This window comes from Hippichthys cyanospilos, chromosome 6 (assembly GCF_059441005.1).
Source record: "Hippichthys cyanospilos isolate Australia breed blue-spotted pipefish chromosome 6, RoL_Hcya_1.0, whole genome shotgun sequence".
NCBI lineage: Eukaryota > Metazoa > Chordata > Actinopteri > Syngnathiformes > Syngnathidae > Hippichthys > Hippichthys cyanospilos.
This window is the reverse complement of record NC_142374.1, coordinates 11,594,578-11,620,332: the sequence shown is the minus strand read 5'-3', so window position 1 is coordinate 11,620,332 and position 25,755 is coordinate 11,594,578. Positions and strand designations below refer to the sequence as shown.

At 40.0% G+C, this 25,755-nt stretch overlaps 1 protein-coding gene across 3 annotated transcripts; it reads right to left on the bottom strand.

The window, feature by feature from the left end:
• Positions 1–418: 418 nt before the first annotated feature.
• lonp2 (lon peptidase 2, peroxisomal) lies at positions 419–25,428 on the bottom strand. Of its 3 annotated transcripts, none has more exons than XM_088417870.1 (18): positions 25,072–25,428; positions 22,542–22,677; positions 21,977–22,087; positions 19,674–19,805; positions 19,322–19,444; positions 19,082–19,245; positions 17,493–17,587; positions 14,291–14,409; positions 14,081–14,220; positions 12,766–12,907; positions 12,301–12,451; positions 11,428–11,554; positions 9,416–9,555; positions 4,303–4,391; positions 3,831–4,038; positions 3,564–3,754; positions 3,091–3,341; positions 419–3,001 (listed from the first exon to the last, which is right to left on the bottom strand). In XM_088417870.1, exons 1-17 carry the CDS (start codon positions 25,302–25,304, stop codon positions 3,111–3,113), a joined length of 2,532 nt encoding a protein of 843 aa, XP_088273996.1. In that variant the 5' UTR covers positions 25,305–25,428; the 3' UTR covers positions 419–3,001; positions 3,091–3,110. The 3 variants fall into 3 exon arrangements, with proteins under 3 accessions (XP_088273996.1, XP_088273997.1, XP_088273998.1); XM_088417871.1 differs by having other exon boundaries at positions 4,303–4,388; XM_088417872.1 differs by lacking the exon at positions 25,072–25,428 and adding an exon at positions 22,318–22,445 and having other exon boundaries at positions 22,542–22,635.
• Positions 25,429–25,755: the final 327 nt, after the last annotated feature.

The following is a 25,755-nucleotide window of genomic DNA, read 5'->3' as shown; positions in this document are numbered from 1 at the left end:
CTCCCTCTGTTTCTGATCAAGACAGATGACTGCGAAAAAAACAAAAATGTGACGTTACGGCCCCCAAACCTGATCAAAGCTTAAGGTGGATCTTTGGGGTCACTGGCTCATGACTAACACAAAGAGCGGCGCTCCTCTGCAAATATGACGGCTGCTCTGTGTCGAGCTGCTTTTCCACTTCGACATTTGGAAGAACTTTCCAATTATTTGTCAGGTGTGGAGGCGGCCCATAGAAAGACTGATCTGGGTTCAGCGGTTGCCCGGGTTGCTGTTTTTTTTTTTTTTGTGGAAAAGTGGTTTATGTGGGGCAAATGGGTGTTTGCTGACATGTTTTGTGGAAAAAAAAAAACACACCTAAAAACAGCATTTAACCGAGAAGTCACAATCTTAAAAGACTTTGTTTTAATATAAAGAAGTGTTGATTTTTCAAGCATTTATTCTCTTTACCAGAAGGGTCTTTAACTCCATATATTGTGGGTTAAATGGAATATTCACATCTCAATTCAGTTTGAATTTCCAAACAACAAATTCCAGAATTTGAGAATATAAAACTGGGGCCAAGATAAATCATTTCAAATCTTGATTTCTTTTTTTTTTTTGGAGTATGTAAGTAAAAACAAAGAATAATGTGGTTGCACAAGTATTCCCATTTTGGTTGCTTGTTTAGTAAGGGTGGGAATCTTTATCTGTCTCACAAATCGATTCTGATTTTGGGCTCTCCAATTTGGTTCAGAATCGATTTTCGATTTTTGGATTCAAGATGATTCCGTTCAAAATGATTTCTGCTTCAATCTGTAGACGTGCTAAGAATGCTACTACTTCAGTCTGCTTTACAAGCCAGAACAACAAGAATTTAGACAGTATTCTCATTCTTTCCACATATGTGAGTAATATGTATTTGTCACTTAATTTGGAGTTACATTGCATACATTGTATGTATTATATTTTCTTTGATTTTATTTTGTGGACATGCAGATGTTTTGTGTTGTGTTAATTATGCAACATTTGCTTTCTGTTCTTGATGAATATTTGTTCCCAGGTAGGGAATTTAATTCACGTGCGCATGAGAGAGAGAGTGAGGCGAATGCTATTCCTGTTGTTGTTGATGTATATGTACAGTATATAGTAGGAAGGTAACATAAAAACGTATCACGGCTTCAGCATGAAAAGAATGCATATACAATCACCAGACCTGAGACTGTCAAACTCTATTTGTTAAAAGCGGAGTGAAATGTTGCATTCACATTCGCGGCCGTGTGGCTTTCGTGTGCCACGTGAGTTTGTAAAACACAACAAGACTGCTTTCGATGAGGACGGGGCCTTTGAATTTCCTCCATTGGTTTTTTTTGTGTGTGCGTGTGTGTCCTGCCCCACTAGCTCGATTTTCCAGAACGGGCTGCGTGGTGACAACATGGCAAAGTCGACTGGAAAAGGATCGTTAACTTCTAATATTTAACATCGATTTAAGGACATTTTAAATTCTTATATAAATCGATTTCTTTTCTGGCACACGCCTAGTTTTAGCAAAAATCTTCTGTATGATGGCAGACCCGCTGCAACCTGCAGGCTCCACAAAATTGAGGAAAACAAACAACACACACACACAATAAAAACAACTGCCAAGAAAATTATGCAAACATGTTCCGAAAATACAGCAAAAAATGTGCATCTACTAAAAGGAAATGGAAACAAACTTGCCACAAAAAAGTGCTAAAAACACAGCGATTAAAACAGTTGCAAACAAAAAAAAGCAAAAGGTTTCAAAACGCTGGAAAAAAACAAATGCAATCACAAAAACATCATGGACGCAAGCTTAAACGCAATGCAAAAACAAAAACACAAGAAAAGAATATCCTGGCAAGAAAACAGTTGCAAAGGCAAAATATGCTGCCAGTTGCTGCGGCACAAAAGAATTGACGAGAGTACGGTAAAGGACCAAAAGGCATTTGTTTTCACTTTTAACTTATCACTCATTTTGTTTTTGTGATTTTTTTTTTGCTGCATCTTTGTACCAATTCCTTGTGTTTGTAGCCTTGTTGCACATTTGATGGGCGAGCAAGTGCTTCAGTGATCCAACATTTTTGTTTAACAAACGTTGTAAAAGTCCAATTTCCATAACGTCCCCAACTGCCATAATAAGACCCAATTTTAGGCACTTACATCATTGACCGCTATGTGGCTTTGAGTTGGAATGCTAATATTGTATTGTACTAAGCTGGCGGCCTAACTTAACCCTTGCGCACACACTTTGCAAACTATACACATTGCATTTTCCCTAATGTTGTAAATGCTTCTAAAGGCGTAATAATTAAAGTTATTTATGAATATTTTTTCCTCAACCACTCAAATTGTTCAGTGGCATCAGTTCTATACATGCATATTTAGGATACATTTATTAACACCCGCAAAAAAAATTGATGGTGTTGGAGATGGTGTCTGTAAAGTGATGGTGATACTTTAAGGCATAGCCTTTAACTGGTCTCCAACGCCATCCACTGCCTTGAAGTGAAACATGTCAACAAAGAATGTTCTGTTTGCTGACATAGTTTGAGCGCCGCTCAACGGTATGTTGCAAAAATGGCAGAAAAGTCAATGTAATAAATCCTGTTAAAATGCATCTCAAAAATGATAATTATAATGGTTTTATATGGTCCAAAATTTGTACAACGATTATTTTTGTACACAGAATCTCACGTGTCTAGCTGCAATCGCATAGAAATGTCAGAATCGTTGCATTTGAAATTGTACGTTTTAATCATCTGCTGGAAATTTCAGCTCTCTAAGTGTGTTTTTTCTCTCCATTGATTCTTTCCTGATATCATAAAAATACCAAAGGAATTTCCATAATTTGTAACATAATGCCACAAGGTTAAAAAGCAAGATAAACACCGGCTTGATTTTTTGCAGGCGGCAAGGGTTGGGTTCTTACTCGGGGATGGAAGTTGACAGGCTCTGTGATCGACTAACAGCCAGTTCACCTTAATGTCGGCTCCTCCAGACCCTAAACACAAAAAGGCGAATAGAAAATGAACGAAAGGGCGACATGCACGCCTATCGCCTTTGACGAGGATGCACGCCGAGGGCCCGAACCTGTCCAACGTTCTGCGATGTTACAACTTGCTGCCGAGCTGAGGGCGTCGGTGCACGCCGCCCGTTCCGGGGAAGCCTCCGTCAAATGCGCCGTTCAGCACCTGATCCAGGTCGGCGGCGGCCACGAAGTCCAAGTCGTTTCGAACGTTGGCCGGAAGCTCCTCCAGATCCTTCTCGTTACGCTTGGGCACAATGACTCGCTTGACCCCCGCCCTGTGGGCCGCCAGCACCTTGTCTTTTATACCGCCCACCTGAGGAGGACCACCCAAATATCTGATTGAATCTGTGCATCATCCATTCCCTCATTTGGAATTGCCAAACCTAAACATGAACATGCATACATTTTGAGCTGAAAATGAAGAGGAAGAAGGGAAAAAAAAAGCGTTTTTGGTTTTCGACCTAAAGACAACTCCAAAACACAACACAACTAGGTAGAGGCGGTGGGGCGGGGCGGGGCGGCGCGCGCGGCGTACCGGAAGAACCAGGCCTCTCAGCGTGATCTCCCCGGTCATGGCGACGTCCGATCGGACCGGACGTCCACTGAACAGGGAGGCCAGGCAGGTTACTATGGTAACACCGGCAGAGGGGCCATCCTTGGTCACGGCTCCAGCGGGGAAGTGAAGATGGATGTCGGTCCCCTCTAAAGGATCCGGACCTCCCGCCACTGTTTCCGACGTAAATTCACGTGATACATTTTCCGTACGGCGCGGGTATGATTTGAAACGCGTCGACGGACTCACTGTTGGTTAGCTGGTAGCGTTTAGCATTAGCCCTCAGCCAGCTGATAGACAGATGCGCAGATTCCTTCATCACGTCACCCAGCTGACCCGTGAGAGTCAGCTGACCCTCGCCTTCCGTCCGACTGGCCTCCACGAACATGATCTCGCCGCCCAGAGGGGTCCAGGCCAGGCCCAGGGCCACGCCGGGCAGAGTAAGCCGCTCCGAGACCTAAACACACATGCGCGCGAGACGCATTCGGCGGAGCAAAAGTCGTTCTCCGTAAACGAGGTCATGGATTTGGACAACGAGGTGACACGGAGTGACGAGGAAATGAAAATGTGATGAACAGCAGATGTAAAAGCTAAAAGACTCACGGAAACAAGTACTTAAGACAGACGACAACATTTGGGGACCAGTCGAGCGCCGCTTTTGGATCGTTCGCGACACGGCGAGAGCATCGGCGGTATCGTAACCATCTGCGCGTGCGCTTACCTCCGTGTCGAAGGGCGGGGATCCCAGGATGTCTTTTAGGGCCCTGTGGTCAATCACGATGGGCATCGCTGGGGGGGCTGCCTTCTCTGCTGATTGCAAAATAGTTACATCGCGGTCGGTCATGTGCTAAAGGCGTCTGTTTCACGACCCGAGGGTGTTGAACCTTGGCTCTGAGTGTCCTTTCAAACAACAACAACATGCGTGTTAAGTTAACTGCAGGCTCTTAGTAACCAACAAAATGAGCGTAAAAGGCTCTTTGTGGTCTGGCGACGCGTCATCTGCAAAAATGACCTGGATCGGCACCAGGCCGCCCAAGTCTTGATTCCAGATAAGTTTCAGCGTAATGTGCAAAGACGAAAAAATAGCACCGCAGCAGTACCTCTGGGAAAAACAAAACGCAAAGACCATCTTGACATACGGCTGCATTGTTTGTCTTGGTGCACCACCTAGTGAGCGAATGGCTGATGCGATACGTTTGCTCAAAAAACGCTGACAAATTCATTGGCAAGTGGGCTTTTGGTAAATACAGTACTAGGAGCTAAAAAGGTAGGAACCCCCCCCCACAAACGCACGAGGGCTGTATTATCTGAGAACGTGACCGGTCACTGCAATCTATAGTGGCTCAGTTTTGCTTGTTCAATTTTTAACCACTAGGGCACAGTCAAGCTCCAAAGTTGCCCAGTCAGCCCATCAAGAAGAAGATGAAGAAGAAGAGTGGAGAGGAATTTAATGACCTCGTAGTAGCTAACGGGAAGCTCCTCTCTCGAGTTGACACATAGTATATTGATGAAGCACCATCTGTAAGAGACTTGAAGGACAGTAGTACATGTGTGATGTATGTGTAAACTAGATGTGAGTTCGTTTTAGTTGACCGTAAATGGTAATCTCTCGCACAGTGGTTCTTTGATGGGGGTACGGGTACACCTTGGGGGTATTTGAAGGAATTCAGGGGTTACGGGGACATGCAAATATCCCTTAAAAGTAATTATTTAACTAAATATATGTTCATAAAAGTTTTTAAAGTTCATAAAACATTTTTTATTTTCAAGAGGTTATTCAATTTCATTATTTTAAAAAGCCAGATTGTCCCCCATACTAGAATGGTTTGACCCAACTTCTCATGTGCCACCTCTTGTTACCTGTAAAGTCAATTTATTTTTGTGGACAGATTTCCACTATGATCCCAAAAGAGGACATTTTAAGTTGAATATTTTTCTTTGGGGGGGGGAAAAAAAAATAAAAAAATAAATATATATATATATACACACATTTTTTACAAGGTCTGATGCTTTATGTTGATTTTTTTTGGGGTTAAATATTTTTTTATAGTTAATGAGAGGATGCTTTGTCTAATATTTTTCTGCAGACAAATATATATATATATATATATATATATATATATATATATATATTTTTTTTTTTTTTTTACAGCAGGGCTGACACTTGATTATGACACTGACACTGATTATTTTTTGTGGAAAAATATTTATTAAAATTTAAGTTAATAGTTTATTTTTGTGAAAAGAACTCTACTGTAATGCCAAAAGAGGACAGTTTATGTTTAATATTTTTCTGTGGACAAATATTCATAATTATTTCTGGTCTGTCACATTATGTTGATTATTTTTTTGTGGAGAAATATTTATTAATAATTCAAGTCATGATTTATTCTTGTGCACAGATTTGTAATGTCATACCAAAAGAGGAGGCTTTATATTTAACATTTTTCTGTGGACAAATATTTATTTATAATTATTTCTTTTTTAGAACAGGTATGGCACTTTATGTTGGTTATTCTTCGTAGACAATATTTATTAATTAAGCTATTTCTTTTTGATAACAGATCTCTTCCGTGATCCAAAAGAGGACACTTTGTTGATTATTCTTTTGTGCACCAATACAAATGAAGTTTGAAAGGTTCTAAATTTTAATAAATCAGGCACTGATGGCATGCCTTTTTTTTTTTTTGTTAACCAAAAATGCTTTACACTGGTTAAGAGGTACTTGACTGAAAAGATATTTCAGAGGGGGTGTCTAAAAATAATATGTAGCATAGATAATACATGAGTAATAATAAATAATACATGAGTACGTAATTATAGCCACTCACGTCAACTCACGATCAAAAAAAAAAAAAGGATCCTTGATCGATAGGTTATTTGATTTGAAAAAGATTCAATAGTGTCAGCCCTATTGTGAAAAAAAAAAAAAAAAACTTCTGGATTTGCCGGGTGAAAGTGCCATACGAAGGCCAGGCCGAGACGCTGAAATCATTCTTCTTCCCCTCAGTTATCCAGATCATCATGTGCCCTTATATCTGCGGCCCACATCATTCGACGGCTCTGCAAGTTGTCAGGACATAATGTTCACTCGCTCTTGCAATTTGTAAACCTCGGCAGGCCTATCTTTGGCTTGATCGCCAAAAATACATACTTTAGTGCACAACTGCCACTTTGCCAACTTGTAAATGTCAAATTGGCAGCCAAAAAAATAAAAAACAAAAAACATTGCAAAACGTTTGCTTTATAGGTCACTTGATCAGAGGCACTGCCAACATGAGCCATCCATGCATTCATCTTTGTCTATAGCTGCTTATCCTCACCAGGGTGAGCCAGCAGGCTTGCCGGCGTCTATTGCAACAGTCTACGGGCAGTCGGCGGGGGACATCCTGGACTGGTTGCCAGCCAACTGCAGACTGGCAACATGATGTTAAGTAATTCAACACAGATAAGTTAGAAGCCAGAGAATGATTATAAGCGCTCTATGTTGCGCCAATGGGCCACAAAAGTACTGTCCCATGCACCCTTGGGAGAGAAATTCAACGTTTTGGCAATGGGCAAGAATCAAAACAGTCCTTGGAAAGGAACCCAATTAAAAACAACAGATGTTTGAAAGAGGTACATCGTGCCTGAAGCTATCTCACTTTGGCAAGCAGTTTACTGTACATGATCATGATTTTAACAAGCCCAAGGAATTGGCTTGTATTATTTCATTTAACTTATGGCAGACAGAATGTTTACAGCATTCGCAGAGCACATCTGAGAAGCATTTTCTGGCCCATGGGAATCTCAACGCAAATCAACAAAATCTATTGTAGTCAAGTATGATTATCTTGCAAAAAAGCAATGCCGTAATAATGTTGCTCCCTAATAATGATGATCTTCCCTGGTTTACTATACTAGAAATCTGATGTCCCAAAGGAAATGTAATGAACTGATATAAACTTCTTAAAAGCTATAAGGTAGCCCAACAACATTCTATTCAGTCAAAACTGCTTAAAAGCTGAAAACGAAGACAAAGTTCATGTTTCAGCTCTACCAACAAGCCAAACAAAAATTGGAAAAAGGCCCAAACGCAACACTTGAATTCAATTTTTGCAGATTTGGAACATGCGAAGCATGGAGAATAAAATCCAGAAAAAGTGTTAAATGTTGAAGGAGGAAGGAGGGTGTACAATGTTTCTGAATGTATGCACACATCAAATCATCCATTTTGGACTTGTTTGAGCTTATTAAATCATTACCTGAAGTCGACCTCAAATGACTTTGGCCAAGTGGCCACTGGCATCCTGGACTGCTTAGCAGTCAATCCAACGGGCATTAAAGACAGACCACCAACGCACATCAATTTGTAAAGAAGTAAAACTGCATCGGTTGGAATGAAACAACGCTGAAAACCAACATGAAAACAGTTTGGTCTTCTGTAGTCCCTTCTCAGCATGTTGCTGTTGGCTACGATAAGGAGACAAAGTTTATTGGAGGGGCGATTGAGGCGTATAAACAGGCAGCTGTAGCATACAAGTGGCCAAATCTCTTGTAAAGCATGGGAATTTATCGCTAACCTACACTAACACCGTAGGAAAGTGGTAACTACAGTAAATATTTGCATGGCACTGCAGTGCACATTTGAACGCGTAAAACGGAGCCGCTATATATTGTTTGTAGCGACAAGTTATGTTCTCGGCCCTAACGATGCAGTCCTTATACTTTTATTTTGGGAAGCTCCGTATTTTAATATTGGCTTTATTGAAAGTTCACTAGTTACTGAATCAATAAGTGTTTTTGAGCAAACAAAAAGCATCAACCATTTGGCCACTAGATGGTGCACCAAGACAAGCATATCCGTATGACAAGATGGTCTTTGCATGCAAGGTTTTCTTTTCCTCAAGTACTGCTGTGGTATGCAATTTACACTTTGCAATAACTGAACATTATTATTATCACTTTTTTTTTTTTTTAAATTGGAAATGATCCCAAACTTGTGAGATCCCCTGTCCCATTCTTTTGGAGGAGACTTTCTCTCTTGCCACTATTGCAGCATATATTATATTAAATCTAAAATCTAAAAATATATATATTTTTAGTCAAACTGTTTTGGAAACTAAGTAGATTTACCTGACTTAGTCTTTTTTATTTGCAGCCCTAGTATGCGACACTGTCTTGTATATGTTGGCAATGGTAGTGTAGTCTTTTGGGATTGTCACGTGAGATGCAGTAAAACCTGTGGGAGATCTGAAGAAAGAGTTCGCCTTGTTTTGTTTTCATTTGGACAACGGGTTAGGTTACAAATCTTTATTTAAAATTAAAATACTATTTTCCTCGACCTTTACATTCCAAATCGTTCTTTTAAACTGTTGAAGTTTCAAAGGTTTCAAATGCTCCTGCTTACAGAAAACTTGAACTGTGTTTGAATCAAATTATACAAATACATTTTTAATCTGCTGCTTCAAATCTCTTGAATGCAGCAGGAGCGCTTCTAAAATTGGCACACTATTGTCAACGCACCAGTACAGCCATGAACACGTTCTTGGTGAAGGTGCTGTGTGGCCCGCCGTCTTTAGGACTTTGTGCTGTTTTGTGTTATGATGAAATATGCAGAATAACTTGCTGTGGAACGTCATCTGCTCTTACATTTAATATTCGCTCTAAGGCTGAAGGACCGAGCATTCCTGCTTCGTCCCTCATTTCACAAAACTACAATTCCTGAAAATGATTTGTTTCATGATGTGGGCAAGTTCCAATGTTTTTGATTGCCAAATAATATTGGCATATTTCCCGATGTTCTGTCCTTTGTCATAAAAGCATTCTTGCTTGTGTAATCTTCACAATCTTACCCCCCTGCTCTGCGTGACTCTCAGGAGGCAACTCTTTAATCTTAGAATCTTCCTGGGATTCAGCGATCTTCACAGCAACAGCTCGACAGATGGCTCCAATCTTCCTCTCCAGGGAGCGCACACCAGCCTCACGGGTGTACCTGTTGCAATGCAGGCAATACAAACAAGACCATTAAGCACTTTCTTGAGGACTAAAAAAAAAAAAAAGTCACATAAAAAAAAAAAAAAAGAGTGAAGTGGCTTCAATAGGTGATCTTGAAACTTCAAAACAATTTCTTGCAGATCCAAGGTGATCTTACATAAAGAAGCCTTCCCCAACAATCCAGGGCTTTCGCTGTTGTATTTTATGCTTCATAATGCGACACACTTTCTAAACAGGTCCAAATTGCAGGCAGGTCATTGTAGTACCTGCACTCACTCTCTGGTTTGCCTTCATCTTGCAGAAATAATCAGGCGAGGCCATGAAAAAGACATTGCTCGGATGGCAGCACCTTTCTCCAAAACTTAAATGTAACTTTAAGCATAAATGCTTTCTTCCCAGTTGACTAAGTTACTCATGCCATTGACATTAACATACCCTCGCAACATCCCAGATGCTGGCTCCAGAACGGTCCGGTTTTTGATGCAGTACCATATGAGGGATCGAAGATCACAAGCATTCTTTGCTTGCCGCTTATATGCAACCGTTTCTGCAGATTCTCGGAACCTTTCAATATTATAGACCGTAAATCCCTCACAATGGTATGTTGAGGAAAATTGCCCTTAAACTGTTAGACCATTTTCTCACACAGTTGTTCACAACAAGGTGAACCTCATCCCATTCTTATTGTGAAGGGCTGAGCTATTCAGGGAACCTGAATGTTTATTTCAACGTTCCTTTTCCAAGAAAATAATTGGATTTTTTGTTTTCAATAATCTTGGGCGGAGCACAGCCTTTTTTTTTTGCATTTTCTGTGCAAAATCCACTTGCTCTTGCAAGAAATAAAGTTCTTAGAATGCTGTTCAGGTGTCCAGAGAGCATATTATGTCCTTAAAAGACCTAGATCATGGTATCACTTTTCACAATCAAATATATGCATGTACTGCACATTACATTTAGGACATTCATGATTTCATTTCTTATTATTATGGTGTCTTGTTGTTATGGGTCACCAAGTGAAGGGAGGAGCCAAAAACAGGCATTTTACTGAAATTAAAATGCATTACCGATTACCGATATATTGCACTCACTGACACACATTCCCCCTGTCAAATCATTCCGCGTGGGAACCCAGTTTTCATACCAAGAGTCCGCCGGCGGGTGACTGATATTGAATGTCCGTCTGTGCGCTCCCTCGCTCACATTTTCGCCACCTCATCTTTTTCTACAGTTGAAACACTGTAACTGATAGAAAAGCGATGCTGTTAACTTGACCGAATCAAAACCTCTCCTCCTCAAATCCGGAACTAAAATGAAACTTCAAGACTTGGATGAGGTCAGCGGTGCAAGGGAGGTACGACTTCCTTCTGTCGTCAGGAGTTTTTCAGCAAGGAATGCTTCGAAATGCATCAGGGAAAAACACATTTTGGTGGTGTTTCGGGTGAGAAATCAACATTCCAGCATGGTTGAAGAGCTCCAAAAAGTTGGCTTTTCATGGTCGGGCCCCTTTAAAATCCATCCCAGTAATAAAGAATAATAACGGACCAGCCAGACCACCTTCTAATTTGTACACTTTCTAAAAAGCAAATCTGCCATACACATGTTTCGTGAGTAGGGGAAGGATGTTCTCCCCAATCAAAATGTTGCAGTGCTGTGGCGAATCAAGTCACTAAAACACTTGACAACTTAATGACAGCTTCCTTCCTTTAACAAGTAGTGGCGTTGTGAATTAGCCACAGATGTACGTTATTATGAGCTGGAATTGTGAGAGAGGCCTCCTCGCACAGGCACCGGCATTTATCTTCACATTCATGCTCTTTCAAACATTATGTAATTTGAAGAGTTTTTTTTTTTTCTATAGACTTCTGTGCACCTGTTGATAATATCCTTGGTGGTGTCTGGAGGTATATGCAGCTGTTTGGATGATAACCCGTGTTGCTCCATTTGGTTAGGGATCAGGTGCCGGTGACTTATCTCCACCTTTTCCTCCTGCGTGTAGCCTAAAACAACCGTAGACACGTGGTCAGTTATTCAGAACAATGTCAATAAGCCTTTCTAACTACTCTAATCATTATATTGCAAATGCACTTCAGCAGGAAGCAAATACAGCAAAAAATGTGTGTATCGCACACAACTAACTTTTGTATAGTACCACCAACCCGAAACCGTTCTTTAAAATAATATGTTCTTTGCTACTATTCTGATTAATATCCTGAATTAAGCAACAAAATCCACCATTTTTTTTTTTTTTTAATCGCAAATGATAACCATTTGGTCATTTCCTCCTGAGTGAAGCTGCTCAGGGCTCAGGTAAAAGCAGAGACAACTGAGCAACTGTGATGACATTTTTATTCACACCAGGAGGCAAAATGGCTTCCCCGTGATTAAAAAAAAGTTACATTTTGCGACCTACTTAAAATTCCACAAACACAGTAGTACAGTAATTAGAATGTCATGTTTGGACTAATGGGGCTGAGTAAATCATATTACGGCAAAACTTTCCCTTTAACATTACATCAGCAAGGAGCGCAAACCATTTAACGCTTTAGATTAGTCAAACATTTGTAAAAATAACACTAACGTGTATGGACTTAGCCTTCGTATAATTTGTAAAAAAAAAGTAAAATAAAATAAAAATTGTGACATAGGAGGTTTCAACAGGATGTCATATGCACTCTTCTTAATATTCGCTCTGAGCCAGCTAAATTATGACCTCTTTCCAGAATGCTTATGGAGCTAAACTCACCAGGAACCTGCAGCACCTCCATTCTGTCCAGCAAGGCAGGGGGGATGGTCGCAGTGGTGTTGGCTGTGGCAATGAAGAGCACTTGAGAGAGATCAAAAGCCACGTTGAGATAGTGGTCTGTGAAGCTGTGGTTCTGCTCCGGGTCGAGCACCTAAGGGAGCAACGGGAAGTGTCAGTTGATGTTATGCGAAAAAGAAATAAAACACTGCTTATTAAGCATTTCAGGGGAAGAAGAATCATTCTGTTTGATCTTGTATGTTGTCTGGAGAGACCTCGCCATGTTGAGAAAACAAAATTGAAACACTCTCCCTTCACTGCACATTCCTTTGCGTGGAAGAGGTGTCTTGCACGTTTGGCAATAGATGTGTTTTGCGATCATGCGACCACTGCTTTGACAGGGTGATTACACTCATCTATATCTGAAGTCATTCCGACACAAACACACATGCAGTGAGAGGCGCCGACCTCTAGTAGTGCAGCTGCAGGATCTCCTTGCAGGCTCTTCCCCAGCTTGTCCACTTCATCCAGAAGAAAAACTGGATTATTTACGCCCACCGTCTTCAAACCGTTGATGATGCGGCCTGGCATGCTGCCTACATAGGTACGTCTGGAGGCAGAATTTATTAGATATTAATATTATTATTATTACAAAGAAAGACATGAAGAAACATGAAGGCTGGAGTTTAAGTGCCAGTCATTTAAGTGGTTTCATTATTTATGGATCAATTATATTCTTATGAAAACCAGAATAGCTACTCGTTGATCATCTGACTTTTTAATAAGATGCATTCGGCGACTAACTGAGGAACGGCATAAGGTAATAATGAAATAAACAACTTTGTTTTACAACAGGGACAAAAACAAATCCCGGCTGCAATAATAGATGCGAAAACAAATGATTACATTCACTTGTTAACTGCTGATTCGAACTCTATTGCCCAACATATGACAAAGACATTTGTCCACAATCGACCTTTTTATCTTGTCTCAAACTATAGTTTCATCTAACAAGAATTGTATCTAATTTAACTTCAAAGGGCGTTTTGTTTACCTCGAAAGATGTTTCAAACCCCTGGTCATTTGGTATTAGATCGCACAGTAATGTGTGTGTGCGTGGGTATGTGTGTGTGTGTGTGTGTGTGTGTGTGTGTGTGACACCTCACAAGGTGCCAATGTGATTATTGAAAAGAAGCACATGAAGAAACCAAATGTAGCCCCCAGGCAATTATTCGTGTCAAATCCAGCCACAAATAATACTTCACAGTCTTGTGGTGCCACCATACTGAACCGTAGCAGCATTCCTCCACATTTGTTGTAATAAGGGTAAAAAGAATAAAAATATTGCAGTTCAAAAAGATCCAAGAGCAAAAATATTGCCAGTCATATCAGCCACTTATAAGCTAACGATTGAGTTTTTACATGTTCACTGCTTTCACTTCATCATGGAAAACATGGGAAGAGTAACTGCAATAAACTAAGAATTGGGATTGTTTTTTTTTTTTTTTTCAGGCACTTTGATGCACTTGGAGCCATGCCACATCACTTCGGAAGCGCCTAGATCTTCCAGCCAATCAGATGAGAGTGAGGACACGGTCCCAGTTGGCCTGCATTTTAGAATGGCCTTGGAGGATGTTCTGAAAAGTGGCTCGCGGTCACATTTTCAACCACTGGTTTAAAATAATATTAATAATATATATAATCTTTTTAAGAAAACATCAAATGAATTGAAATTCAAGTTTTGCAGTCCCTAGCAACTTCAAATAGCTGAGATCCACTTTACCTGTGTCCTCGGATGTCCGACTGGTCACAAACACCCCCAAGAGCGATGCGGTGGAATTCTCTGCCCAGAGTCTTGGCAATGGAGCGCCCCACACTGGTCTTACCGACCCCTGGGGGTCCAACAAAGCACAGGATCGGGCCCTGATGGCAAATCCAAAGTATGTCAGATTTTATTGTCTTAACAGACATATATGTAATGACGTCATCTGACCTTCAGTGAAGCTTTAAGCTGTCTAACAGCCAGATACTCCAGCACTCGTCTCTTCAGCTTGTCCATTGCATAGTGGTCATTATCCAACAATTTACGGGCAGCTCGGATATCCAAGCAGTCTGAGGCATGTGAAGTTGTAGAGAAGGATGACACAGAGTTAACAATACATCTAATGCACAGACTTGGATACATCATCAGTGTTGTACACTATGATCATCGAGTGTTTCGGGTCTTGCAACAGACACCCTCCTCTAGGCGACCCGACCGAGGAGATCAAATCTCGGCCTGTGTCCACGTGTCCCGCTACACCCACCTGGAGGCTTTTTCTACCGCCTCCACATTGTTACCTATGGCTCTTCTACAGTTCTCATCCATTATGCCTAGTGTTCCATAGGCTTTGCTCAGGGAGTAGCTGGCAAACCCTCAACAGCCTACCTCCACTGGCATGCACCTGGTTTTCCACCCGTTTCTCCGACAGTCCTCCACCATCTCCCGGTACGTCTCCACCTTTCTTTCCTGGGCCTCGGCCATCCTCTCTTCCCAGGGAACAGTCAGCTCTAGCAAGATGAGTTACTTTGTGGCTTCTGAGACCAAGATGATGTCAGGTCTCAATTTGGACTGGGTGACATGTGGTGGAATCTTCAGCTGCCTCTCCAGGTCAACTGTCATCCCCTAGTCTCAGGCCGTGGAGAGAAAACTTGCAGAGCAGTTGCTTGATGTTTTCTCTGGTTTCTGTCCTTCGCTGACAAAGCAGATGGCCTTAGCTGTAGCTTGGATATGTCTGCTGCCCTTGCTGATTGCCCCAGTGATGGATTTGAGAACCTGGTCATGTCTCCGTCGGCGCCGGCTCTCGCTCAGCGCCTTGGAGCAGCTGTTCAGGATGTGTTCCAGGTGTTTCTAGTTTGCCATATGTGTGGAGGTTGGATGGGCTTGGGAGGACATCATAGACCCCCTGGATCAAGAACTCTATCCTCTGGGGATTCCACTGCCTCAAATCCTTCCAGGTGACGCTTTGCTCCATCGCCTGCTCCCACTTCATCCAGGGACCCTGCTTCCGCATGGCCACTGCCTTATTGGTTCACTCTTCTTCGACTGAAGCTCGCACCTCCTCCTGCACCAACCTCTGCCTCTCTCTTCCACTGGCGCAAATGAATAGGGTTGCTGGTTGGCTCTCATGTGCTGCTCTGCCTTGTACCACTGTCCCCAAGATAGCTTTATGCTTCAGCCGTTGCAGACAGTTTCCGCAATACAACTTTTTTTTGTCTTTCAAGAAATACTTCATCAATCAATATACAGAGATTTTTGCACATTCAAATTAACAATGTAATTGTACCCTCGTTGTGAGGGTTGGACAGCGCCAAAGGCCGCCCTTTGTCGCTGATTCTGTTCATAACCTTTACGGACAGAAGTTCTAGGCCCGGAGCATGGAGGGAGTCCGGTTTAGGAGTCTCAGCGTTGCATCTGAGAATGAGAGCAACTGCGGTCATCTCATCAAACTCACTGCATACTGCTATCTACTTAGGGTCCATGCAAGCTAAGCCGTAAGGCGCATGCCCGAATCTAGTCCTCTTCAATAATTTCATTTCCAGAGCATGTTTGTCCTAACTATGATTTGGAAGAAAGGAGAATCACCAAGGGGTGCCTGCTGCTTGCAAGGTAACAGGGATCTCTCGCTGGTAAAATAAAGGATATGTTTTTATTAGCTTTTACGGTAAGTCATGCAGAGTTACTCAGGAAAGTCTTGAGTTTTGCGTTCGTCACGGTGGGGGGGTGGAAGCCGGGAAGTACTCTTTTCTCGACCTGCTGAAATGCTTTACAGCAGTTGCCTACCAAACGACGCCCTTTTCCTTCTCTATTGAGCGTGTGAAATTCAGACACTCGCTGGCAGTGGTTTTTGCATCGTAACCCCTTTTCTCAGGAAATACTTTTTCGGTTTGGATTAACTTTTGGCCGAAAACCGAAAATGCATTTTTTTGGACGGAAAACGTCAGTAGCCGAAAATTCGGTGCATCCTGAGTAAACAATCCTGTCCTACCTTTTTTGTAACGTGTCGCAGCCATAAAATTTCAATAATTATTTACTAATAAATAAATAAAATTCCAGAAAAGTGAATCAGTTTGAACATTGTTTTATTTTACGTTCTACACAACATACTAACTCGTTTGGGATGAACATTAGTATTTCATTTCATTCCATTTCTTCCATACACAGACACCCTTCAAAACATTGGAATAGTCAGGACTATTCCAGTTCAGCTGTAGACTGAAAACATTTGGGTTCGACATCAAAAGATGAATACGAGACGGGATCAGGTTTTATTCCTACGTATTTACAGCTGGATCTTATGTATGACCTAAGGGAAAGACATTCCTCAATTATTCATTTTCAAGCTTGACAGGAGTTCCTGTACAAATGTAGTCTGATACATTTACAGTTAACGTTACCAGGAACCTCAAACTGTGCATTTTGAAAAATATTTTTAAGTTTAATTTTATTTTAATGTTTTAATTTTAATACTTAAATGTTTGCCCTTTATTTAGATAGATATCCACATTGGTACAAAAATATCATGTCTCTGTTTATCTTTGATCATTTAATTTAGCAGCAGTACCGGATTCATCTCTTATCTGATACAAGCCTGTGATGTCTTTTAAAAATTATGTGAGAAAGGATCAGCAGCAACAGTGTTGTGTGTGCGTGTGTGTGTATTTATATATATATATATATATATATATATATATATATATATTATATATATCTTTTTTTTTTTTAAATATAAGAAAAAATATATATAAAATATATAAAAAATAGAAGAAAACAAATATCATTGTATATCATTATGTTAATATAAAATAGTTTTTTTATTACCCAGTACTTCTTGACAAGACTTAAAAAAGAAGACAGACTGCAATGGTGTTTAATCAACAAAACTCCAGAAAACTATGATTGTTTTGAAAAGGGGTTTAATTGGCTGCCTCATGAACTGGTCGGGCCCTAATACATAAGGGTTGGCAAGTGGCAAAAAAAAAAAAAAAAAAAAAAAATACAAATAAAGGAGAAATTTAAACGAGCCTTCACAAAATTGTTCTAACTCACAGGCGTCCCCTCGAGCCTTCGAACACTGCTCGCTTTAAACCTGATCTCACTACATTTTATTTTGACAAGCAAGGAATGACAACGCAATGAGAAAAAGCTGATTTACCTCTGGTGCTTTTGCTCCATGGAAGCTCTACCATCAATTCCAAGTAGTTTCGAGTGAGGGCATATTCAGGCATCGATTGTGGCATCTTCTTCAATCTATATAAAGATGAAAATTGTAAACTTTTTATTCATTTCTTTATTTATTTTAATTCACTCATTAGTGACAAAATCAAGTTTTAGAGTAAGGAGGTACTAATAAAATGTTGGTAATTTTATTAGTTAAATCTTAGTGACACACATTATCTGGTCAGTCATCAGATGTTTCTGCCTTTAAAAAAAGTCCACTCTTACGACCCACAAACAAGTGTTTTGAAAGTCGTCTTGATTAGATTAATTTAGTCAATATGGATGAGGGCAAACCTTGTTGCATGATCCAAGTCTACTGTCATGGACCAGCTCTTCAATAGGGAGATTCAATACCACATTTTCCGACTAATTCCAGTGACCGATACCAATCTACACATGAACCCCCCCCCCCAAAAAAAGACCCATATATCCTTACAATATATCCTAACTCACCATTTTCTTTCTTAAAACTGCAAGAAAATGTACATTTTCCAGGTGATACTAGCATTGGCTTGGTGATACTAGCACTGACACGGAAACCTGGTATCAGTGTCCACCCATCCTCACCTTTCACTTTCTGTTAACTACTAATTTTTCAATAACATTCAAATCCCTACTTGCTTGAGTTTACTAAATAGTGTACAACTGCGATAGAAAGTAGCCCTAATAAGATTATTACGTGTTGCTCTGGTATTTGTCAGTGCGCAACAAAAAATACATTTTCTTGCCTGCTTTTCTTCAATTTGGCTGTTTTTGTCGCCACCCATTCTCTTCGCTACAAATTTAAAATAGATATAACTGGGACAGGGTGAGAGGATTCTGTTTCCTTCCACTTGGTGTCATTTACGGACTGTGTTTTACCGAAAGCCGTGATAAGGATAAGCTATGGAAGCTTATTACAAATAAATAAATCACCCAAGGCAATAACACTTTGGAGTCGAGTGGGAGCTGCAAGTGGCCCCACTGGCCCATGAGTTGAGATCCCTGAAAGTAACGTAAGAAAATTGCAGCATGAGTAATGTAACAGCAGAAACTTCTGTTTATGCAATTCAAGTAAACAAGAACTTTTCTCCGAACCCTGATTCCTGGCACAAGGATAACCTTGAAGCACAAAATGCACTGAGTGACTTATGTTTGATTTGTGATAGGTTCCAGCTCCCTCTAACTGTGAACAGGATGAGTGGTGTAGACTAGGAAGTAGACTGATAGATGGACGAAATGCGATCAACTGTGATTACTTCCTAAATCTACATTAGATTTTTGAGTATTTTCAATCTGAGTTGTGATACGACTAAACGACTTAAATGTCTTGCTCAAAATATAATAATGAAATATGCTATTATTTATGCATTCAAGACCAAACTGAATAAAAGTAGGCCTTAGCCGGGACCGCTGTAGACAAATATTACTTCAAGGGTTCCAAAATCTGTTCAGTTGTATTCAGTCCAATGTTTGAACTCATAATGAGTGAAAACACATTGCTGCGTGGGGATAATTTGGAGGTTGTTATAATGACATATTCACCTTTTGAGCTCTTTTAAGCAAACTCGGAGAGCCGCCTCAGGCATGTTAACCGCATGGACCTTCCTCTCCAGGGAGGATGTATCATCACTATCCTCTTCCTCATCATCCTCATTCAGATTGAACTGGCGGCCTGGAAACACCCCACCTTTGCGCACAGATAGCACCTGACAGGACAGCGCACAAGAGTTTAGAATTAAGCTCTGGATAATAAATGTTATTGTTTTTTTTCCTTTTCTTTACCTTCTTTTCTGGGTCAGGTATCATTTTCCTGGTTTTCTGCAGCAGTTTAAGTCCTTCTATCTGTCTGGTCAGCATCGGCAATGTTTTCTTAAATCGCTCTTCCAAGCTAATAGCATCCAGTACCTTTATGACAAAGTTCAGTTGCAAACGTTATTGAGCACCATTGGCAGAATGTCAACCTTGAGGATCATCATAGAACAGCTGGCTCTCCTTCAGTTTTTTTCCTGTCTTTTCCGACCAACCTCATCTATGTCTTACAAGTCAATCATATGAATAAGTAAGTATGCATGTATGGAAAGTACTGTAGAAAATAAAGAGACAAACGTGGTATTCATGTTGAAATCAGCCCTACCTGCAATTTTTCTTTGTTTGAAGTGCGGATCATGGAGGCAACTACATCAGGCAGCGTATCCTTGGGAAGGCTGTCCAAAAGACGTCTGAATTTGGCCACCACTGGAACAGACATGTCCAGCATACCTAACAACTAAAAACATGGGTGCACACACACACAAACAATAAGAATAAAGACCTTAAGTACATATGTTTAAATAAATATGATCCAATACATGACGTGACCTGGTAATGAGCCATCAGCCATGTGGAATATAAAACCTTAATACCCACTGTATCTCATTTGAATTCCTGACAACCTGACCACCTAAAATCTAGAGATTATTATTTGATTATAAGGAATCTCTTTCTCTCCTTTCCTCATTTCCACTGAGGATCGCTCTTGATGTTGTGTAACATTCTTGCCAATACTTGATTAAACTCTTTGGAAGGACAACAAGTACAACCACACGTTTCTTTGGTTATGTTCAGACAGCAGTTTGAAGTGACCCAATTGAGTTTTATTTTATTTTTTTTCCCATCGCCCCTGTGCGACTTGTATCTGATCTTTTAATGGCATCTTAAACAACACAAAGGCAATTTTTTCAAACGTGATCCAGGTCACTTGGGTATGTGGTCGCGAAACCAATCCATACCAGGTCTTTTGTCCAGTGAGTTCAGTCTGAACGGGCAGATTGTTTTCCTCTGACCTGCACGTACTTAAGTTGTGTGTAAAATTGCTGTCAGTGAAATGAAGCACATCTCTCTCCCACCACTCTTGGCTTCAAATTCACATCCAACAAGCTCCACAAAATGCCACAGCCAAAAACCTCACCTTTCTCCTCCTAAATTTCCACCTTAAATTGAAGAGATTGAAAAAATTCTGGCTTTGATTTAACACCATTTCAACATGGCCATGTGCTCAATTTGGACATCCCCGGTCAAACTGACAGTTTTGGGCCATTTATTCGAGAATGGATTTTATAAACATAAAATTTAAAGAAAAAAAAAATCTGAATTGAGCATTAGAGGGACAGAGTGTAAGATTGTGATTGTTTTTAATTAAAAGGGAAAAAATTAGACATTTGTAAATTTTAAAAACTTGCAAATGAATGTGTTCTTAATGACCATGGTATGTTTTAAATAGAATCATAGGTTTAGCGATCACTAAATTATATTATACATGGGGGGGTGGCTCTTCTCCGGAGGTGGCCATGTTTGTTATACTGTAGCTACTGTATAGACAATGGTACATGCAGCACCTGAAGCACCTCCTGCTGTCCGTGATGAAAAACTGTATTAATCTTGCACACTATCCCTTTAAGCCCTGCTTTCTGACCATAGACTAAAATATCTTTGGAAAAAGTGGCCCCCCAGGATAGGCCAACATCTCCAAAGTATGACTGACTTGTAGTTGCATTATTTTGGGACAATAGATCAAAACTCAGAGCTCAGCACTTTTTTAATTCAGTCCACACATGGATGTCAACTAACTCCTTTTCATAGCACACAGCAAAGTTCAGTGCTCTCAGAATGTATGCACAAGTTAAACCCTGAAATGAAAAACATATTGGGGGTTGGATAAGACATCTACTGTGAAGTTTGGCCTCAAGGTGTAATTTGTTTTTACAAAGGACAGGAATGTGCAATGTGATTGTGTTATGGAACCTGCTCATTACGACATTCTACTCCAATACATTTGGGGATGGATCGTTGGTCCCCAAGAAACTGACTTCAAGTGGTTGAATGCAAACATTGCCAGGGAAGGAAGCAGGTTGTGTTAAAATGTTCACAATAAAATGCTTGTTTAGTCTTTAAGAATGTATTAAATTGCCTAATCTGCAATTTGATCCAGCTTCCTAAGGAAAATGTGCAACTTATTTTCTTATTATCTAAGTATGCTGGGTAACATCCAATAGAAACATGTCTGAATAGAAACAATTACAATAGAGCTAGTGATTTGTTGCCCTTTTTTATAATCCAATTGAAATTCATCATAAAACACAATCCCCCAACAATGCAGCAAAAAATTACCACAATGAAAAAAATAAAACACTCACGAAGATTTATCTCGCAGAAACATACACCTCATATGTATCTCATACTCCCTGACGCATATTCCCTGAAGTAGATGCTAATGCTGATACATTAAGATCACCTGGCAAAAATGAACCACCAGATAGTCAGATGTTCAAGGTAAATATTAACAATTAAAGGGCACTGCTCAGTTTACAGCTAAAGATGTTTTTTTCATTTTATATTTTTTTTTATTTTTACAATGCATAAAGCTATGCGATTAAAAGCAACGTAGGAAAAACAACACACCTGAAGGGCTGTCTGGTAAAAAATTTGGGACAATTCCTGCAGCGCTGCATCTTCTGCTGAGACATCCTCTGTCGAGGTGGTGTATTGTTCCAGTTTATCTAACTGCTCCACCTGCACATTTGAAATAAGATAGATAAGAGGCTATAGAAGATGGATGGATCGATGAACATATACTGCTATTAAAAAGTGTTTTCCCCCTACTAAAATTATTATTTTGATGCAGTTTCCTTACTTAAGTAGTTTAGACCAACAAAACAACAAAACCAGAGGAAGGAAACATAAAATTGATGTTTTAAATGATGATTTGTGAAAAAAAAAATATATATTCAAAGGTACCTTACCATGTGGAAAAAGTACTTGCCCCGGTTAAATCAGGACTTTCCTCTTGCTAATCAAATTATTCAGTTTATTCACCTAACTAGCAACTGTCTAGTCTACCAAAATGAACTCCCTAAAAGAGATCCAAAAGCTGCAACGAAATGGAAAGAAATTCAAGCGTGACATTTTATGATTTTTGGCAATATATACATGCAAATGCCATAGAAAGTAATCAATATGATGTCACCTCAGCGAGTACAAAGGGTCGTTCCGTCAGCAGGCTTGACACGCTAAACCGGCACAGTCCAGTGATGAGAAGGCTATAGTGTGGCTTTGGCCAGTTACTGCCTACTACCTGCACTGCAATCCCAGCTGTGCCAATCCTGCCCACAAAAACAGAGGTGACATGAGTCAAAGGAGGACAGCAATAACAACAAATAATAACTTATTGAAAAGGAAAAAGCCCTCTTCAGACATTGCTCCTGTTTTAATGAGCCAGCTCTGACTTCATTGACTTAGAACTCTTTCAAACAAAGATTATTTCAGATAACAAATCCTTAACATGCGGCCGACACAGAGGTCAGATCAGTCTACCTTTGTGATGCTCAGATTCTTAGATATTGTATTTGCAGCACAAATGTTGGAAGTGATTCTATCAGTGATTCTATATTGTGATAGCAAATATAATCAAATATGCTTTTGTCTGCAGGGGAGGAGCCTCAGTGTCAAGGATGGCAAATGCATTAACAAACTCAATATGAAGACTGGTGACATCCACAAAGGTTCTTATTTCATACATCGGCCGATAGATCTGATATCGATCTCTTACTTTCTTGAATCTACCAATAACACAGTTGCCATTTGATCCAAGAACCCCATCCATACAGGTCAGGCTCCACCCAAAAGTAATCTTTAATCAATATTAATAGTCACTGCAAACAGCAGCATAGTGCTTATTAAAAAAAAAAAAAAAAAACCTGTTGAGTTACTCCTCTTTTTGTATAATGCAATCTATTTTGTCAAATCTGTCTGGAGCTCATTTGAATTTCAAATTTGCATCATGTATGTAGAGCTTGTTAACGGTTGGCAGAGAGACAATAAAGACTGCAAGCTCGAGTAAAGTTTAATATTTTTAAACCTTTGATATCATCTGAAAAAACTTGAAGATTAATTAACAAGACATTTTGAATTGTCCATAGACTAAACCGGAAGTAGACCAGTAGATCATCACCAGAGATCCCATTAATTTAAAATTCCAGATTTCAATGCACATTCAGACCAGTGACTTATTTGCAACACGTCCAGTAAACAGCTCAAGCCTACGGCAGTCTCTGGTGTCTATTTTTCTTTTGAAGTACAGTTTAATTGATTCAGTTAAGTCATTACAAGCAACCACAAACCATTCAATTACCCTTTCCAAAACAGCATGCTTCTCATTAAGGTAAGTTGGTACATGTTAAGCGTTAATAAAAAGATGAGACAAGGGGTTCTTGTCATCCCCATGCGATCTTAACTAGGACAACTAGGAGAGAAAGTGGATAAATGATTGTTCAGGCTAGTAGAAAAAAAAAAAAAAAAACAAGAGGAAAAAACAGAGTGATCTTGTGCCCGGTTAAAGTCCATCTTTGTGTGCTTGACTGTGTTGAATTACACAGCTCTCGATTCCCCCATAACAGAAAGCAACATGTCCTGAACTAAATAAAAGCATATTCAAGAGTCTGAGGTATAAAGACATGCGCTGTAGTTTTCTATGTTTACAGACACTAAATAAAAAGATACATTTCTCTTTGCTAAATACCCGGATGATATATGAGGTATAAAGACATGCACTGTAGTTTTCTATGTTTACAGACACTAAATAAAAAGACACATTTCTCTTTGCTAAATACCTGGATGATGACAAAGATATGTTTTTTTTTTTCAACAAAATTTGCATTAGTCTTGAAAGTCTGGCGTTTGCATATAGTATGACTGAGTATGATTACTACAGTATGCCCTTCAAGGTCATTTCATGTCTTAAAAAGCTTCCGATTGGTTTAAATACGTTTATTGACAACGTTTCGGTTAATTGGGTGCACAGACACTGCTTCTTTGTGTAACATCACGAGAAAGTCAAAAGAAAATCGGTCAAGATTTCAGGAAGAGAACTGTATGTCTTGTTTTTCCTGCGTTTTCCAGAAGGCTGTTAGTACTACGTTCATGTGTTCAAACGATTAAACAGACATACAAAAACCATGGGAATATCCAGTCACCAAAAGATTTAGGGAGTCGAAATGGCCATCATGAAGCGCTGATCTCAAGCTAACTGAAAATTGATGGACACCGTGAAAAGGCATGTGTGCGAGAAAGGCGGCCTCCAAGCATGCTTCAGTTATACAGTTCCAGTTTTCTCGAGCAATGGGTCGAAATTCCTCCAAACTTGTGTGAGAAATGAAGAGAGGATATCAAAATATTGAGCCAGACCCAAGTCACAATGTTAAACGTGCACGTCAGGATAGTAGTGATTTGTAAGCAAAAGTTTTGAACTGTAGACCTTATGATTGATGACATTATGACTTCACAGAGATACATGTTGATCACATTGTTGTGGCTGTAACGCAAACGACAGCAGCAACTCTTACGATGCGAAGTGAACGCCTGTCAATCAAGCAATACAGCACAGGAATGGCATGGTGGCAATTTACTTTGATTTGCTACTACTTGCGAGAGTGACCACTCACGTTTCCACTTAATCCAACGCCACTAACACACAGAGCTAATATGGTAATCAACTTTACTTGTGCAAAGTTGGGAGATCATCGCTATCCTTCTCGGGGTCCCTGGTGTTGGGAATAACTCCAATAATGGTGCTTTTCAGCGAAGTCCCCTTGAGCAGACGATGCTTGATCAGGTGCATGTTCCGAGGGCTATCTACGGTGAAACGGACTGTGGAGCCAGGAAGGAGCACCCGTTCGTGGGTCAGAAGCAACGGGAGACGGCTCGGTATCTTAATTCCACCCAAGGAGGACATTTTTGGTAAATAGTTCAGCACATGGAGTCGAATCTTGACAATACGAAGTCAGGCTAATTTGTTAAACAACTTCCAAACTCGCCTAAAGATGTCACACCGGTCGCGAAGTTCACTTCCTTTCCCTATTTTCAAAGTAAAATGACCACTTTTCCATGCAACACTAACCTATGATATAATTATGCCCGCTTCGTTTTATGATTATACTGACAATAAATTATACGCGTGTGCCTAACCCTAAATTACTCAAAGTATGTCTTGTTTTTACTTACTTACTTAAGGAATTCCAACTTCCTGTTTACATCCGGGTTTACAATGGCGAGCGGTAAGTGACAAACGCTGTCCGTCAGTTTTCGCACTTTTCTAATGTAGGGTTGTTAAGTATTGTTTTCAATAGGCTAACATTAATTTTATGCACCTATCACACAGATAATCTGTGTTTTTTTTTATTTCC